This window comes from Lentinula edodes (genome assembly GCF_021015755.1).
Source record: "Lentinula edodes strain Le(Bin) 0899 ss11 chromosome Unknown C8R40scaffold_52, whole genome shotgun sequence".
NCBI classification, from domain to species: Eukaryota; Fungi; Basidiomycota; class Agaricomycetes; order Agaricales; family Omphalotaceae; genus Lentinula; species Lentinula edodes.
Window position 1 is genome coordinate 304,500 of NW_025764358.1, and position 2,881 is coordinate 307,380.

At 44.8% G+C, this 2,881-nt stretch overlaps 1 protein-coding gene across 1 annotated transcript; it reads right to left on the reverse strand.

Moving 5' to 3' along the window:
- Positions 1-993: 993 nt before the first annotated feature.
- On the reverse strand, positions 994-1,594 carry C8R40DRAFT_1176482 (uncharacterized protein; the record flags this gene model as incomplete). The annotated part of the gene is made up of 3 exons (XM_046232523.1): positions 994-1,427; positions 1,479-1,524; positions 1,580-1,594. The coding sequence occupies 3 exons, from the start codon at positions 1,592-1,594 to the stop codon at positions 994-996; spliced, it is 495 nt and encodes a 164-aa protein (XP_046080860.1).
- Positions 1,595-2,881: the final 1,287 nt, after the last annotated feature.

Here is a 2,881-nt window from a genome sequence, read left to right on the forward strand (position 1 = left end):
CAGGCCCGCCAGTCCTTCCTGCGGTCTTTCCTGGATCTACAACAGGCTGGTCAGGACCCAATCGTTGTGCTCGAGGCCCTTAAGGCTGCCGAGCCTCAGCGCGAATCTCTTTCCGTTGAGGATTGGACTTTCCTGTCCACGCTTTTTCAGTGGTCCAGCCCATTCAATTTGAATGGGTTGAAATTTGACAATCGGACGCCCGCAGAATGGATCGATCTACTCCGTAGCATCCATTCTGGCACTTCTTCAGCAACAATAACCTCGGACGGACATCTGGTAGATGCTTTTCAGCCCCCAGAATCTGCGGTCGAAGTTTTGGAGGCCCTTGACACTCAAGGCTCCCCTCCAATTACTGTCGTTGAGAAGGCTTCGGGGGTCGAAAACCTGGCAAGCCTATCCGAGGGAAGTCCAATTCAAACTGAATTGGACCTTCCTCAGATTGAAAGTTTGACTGAGTCGACTCCATCTCCTGAAAGGGGGATCTGAGTTTGCTCAGGCTTTCAAAGCTTGGATCTTGGGGTCTTCGGGGCGTTCTTTTGTTTTTATTTTTATTTTTTTTACTTTACATTTTGTCATACATGGACGGACGGGTTTTTTAACCCATATATCTCATCATAGCTGACCACTTGCGGTCTTATCGTCTGGGTTTCTTAACCCAAAATCTCTTTATGGACCTTTTCAGGACCACCGGTCACTCGCGACCATTTTGTTCTAATTAGATTAATTAATCTAATTATATCTTGTATTATTCTTGTTTTTTGTATTTCTTGTAGGTAGATTTACCTATTACTCTTTGTTGTGGATAGCTATTGCTATCCTGTATATATCAATTTACAAGCTCTCATGCTCATTTTCATATTAATTTGAATGAGTGAAACTAAGTCCTGGGACAAATACTTTGTTGATCCCATTTAAATTGATTGAAGAGCTACACTTGCTCATTCTTATTAACTTGAATGAGTAGATATATTTTCTGTTCTCTCAATACACTGTTCAACTCAATTCATGTTTTAATCTGAATGAGTGCTTGCGAATTATCGAGCCAGCTCTGAGTTCCACTGTAAGACCTGGGTCAAAATAGGTCTTAAGGTAGGGTTTGGTGTATGAAGGTTTATGTTGTAGCATGCTAGGAGCAGGCTGGAGCTCGAAGGGAGCTACGGGAACCGCGACCGAGGACAGGAATGACCTAGTAGTGGCTGGGGTGAAGAGATGGTGACCCTTGAGGGAGTTCCTAGGAGGTCCAGAGAGGTCCCTAAGGCGTAGGGAGGTTAGGTAGATAGATGGAACCTTGTAATATCGCGTAGTAGGAGTTGTACTCGCTAGAACGTCAATATAGGAATCGAATAGGTCGTAGATAGGATTAGGTCTCGAGGTTGTAGGCTCCCGAGAGGGTACACGCCCGGAAGGGGAGGTTCCCGGGAACTGGGCTTAAGGAGGGACGTCCTAGAGTGTTGAAGGTAGTAACGGAGAAGCGATACGTGGTTCGACGTGAAGAGTAGCTTTGACGTTGCTTAGATCAAGGTCCTGAAGCTTATAGAATAGCTAGGGAGCTCGAGGAGGTTTGGGGAGGTTAGCTTACCAAGGTGGTAGGCATTGGGGAGCTTTAGTATTGTTCGAGGGAGCTTGGGAACTCACTCGGATTGCTTAGACATGAAGTAAAAGCGTGTATTGGATCGTATAGACGATCGCAGAGACGATAGACAAGAGTTGAGAGAAACAGAGGTAAAGAAATAGAGAGTAAAGAGAATTCCGTATAGGTAGCAGGTACAAAGGGACAGGGACTGGACCTATGTAAAGGGTGTGTGTTCAAAATATACCAAGCTAGGGACGTTTATGCTACGATGGTGCTTATATAGGCGAAAGGAGTAGACAAGGAACCATTATAGTAAACGAGCATTCAATGGGGATGGTGTGAAGTGCGGAACCCATGAGGCTAAATTGATAGGGGATTGTCCGGCGGCATACACGAGTCGCGGAGCTGTTGCTTCAGATGGAGGTTAGCATTGGTCGGAAGGTTGGCTAGGGTTCCGTCATGGGAGGTTATTTGGGAGGTGGGAAGGAGCTGATACGCGGTTCTGGGATGTCTAGGAGGTAACGAGGGGAGCTTTTTAGGGACAGGGCATGACATCCACCTTTGAATAGGGGTTCAAAGTAAGACTCCATTCCGGATCCTGGCATGAATTTTCACGCAAGATCAGGTTCACAAGACTTTACTGTCTTCATTGTCCTGAGTGCTCAAGTCGATCTCCGTTCGCCATTGATCATAACGACGTCGGGAGGTATTCTCAACTCCACTTTCAGGTTCTGAGCGCAGTTTCTTTACTTACTCCGCATATTTTGACCTTCTGTATGATCACTTTGATCAATTCTGGGTCGCTGCATTTGCAATACCATTCAATCTGATTGCAAAACTATTAGTCTAATTGAAAATTTGTAAATTTTCAATCAAATCGATATCCTCCTCCCCCAAACTAAATAATCCAACTGTCCTCAGTTGTCCTAATTTGGTCAGGAGTTTGATTTCACTGTTTTGGTATAAAAGCTCAGGCCAATTGGCTTTCAATATGCCATTCGTTCCAAGTCGACTTGCATTAGTCGAACTCAGTCGAGCTCTCATCCATACAAAGTTCCATCAACATCTATCATCGTTCATCCCAACATGCCTGTCCATCACAAGAAGGATCTCGACGTTGCTTGAGTTGCAGAGTCCCACTTGGGTGCTTTGCAGCAGCTACTTGCTTTGTACAAAGGCAAGAAGACGAACAATCCCGACAAGGCAACAATTTCTGTCCTACGTCGGTCTACCGAGTATCTACATGACCTCTTGGTATGTTTTATTCATTCAATTTAATTGAATCGTATTAATTTAATTCGTTTATTA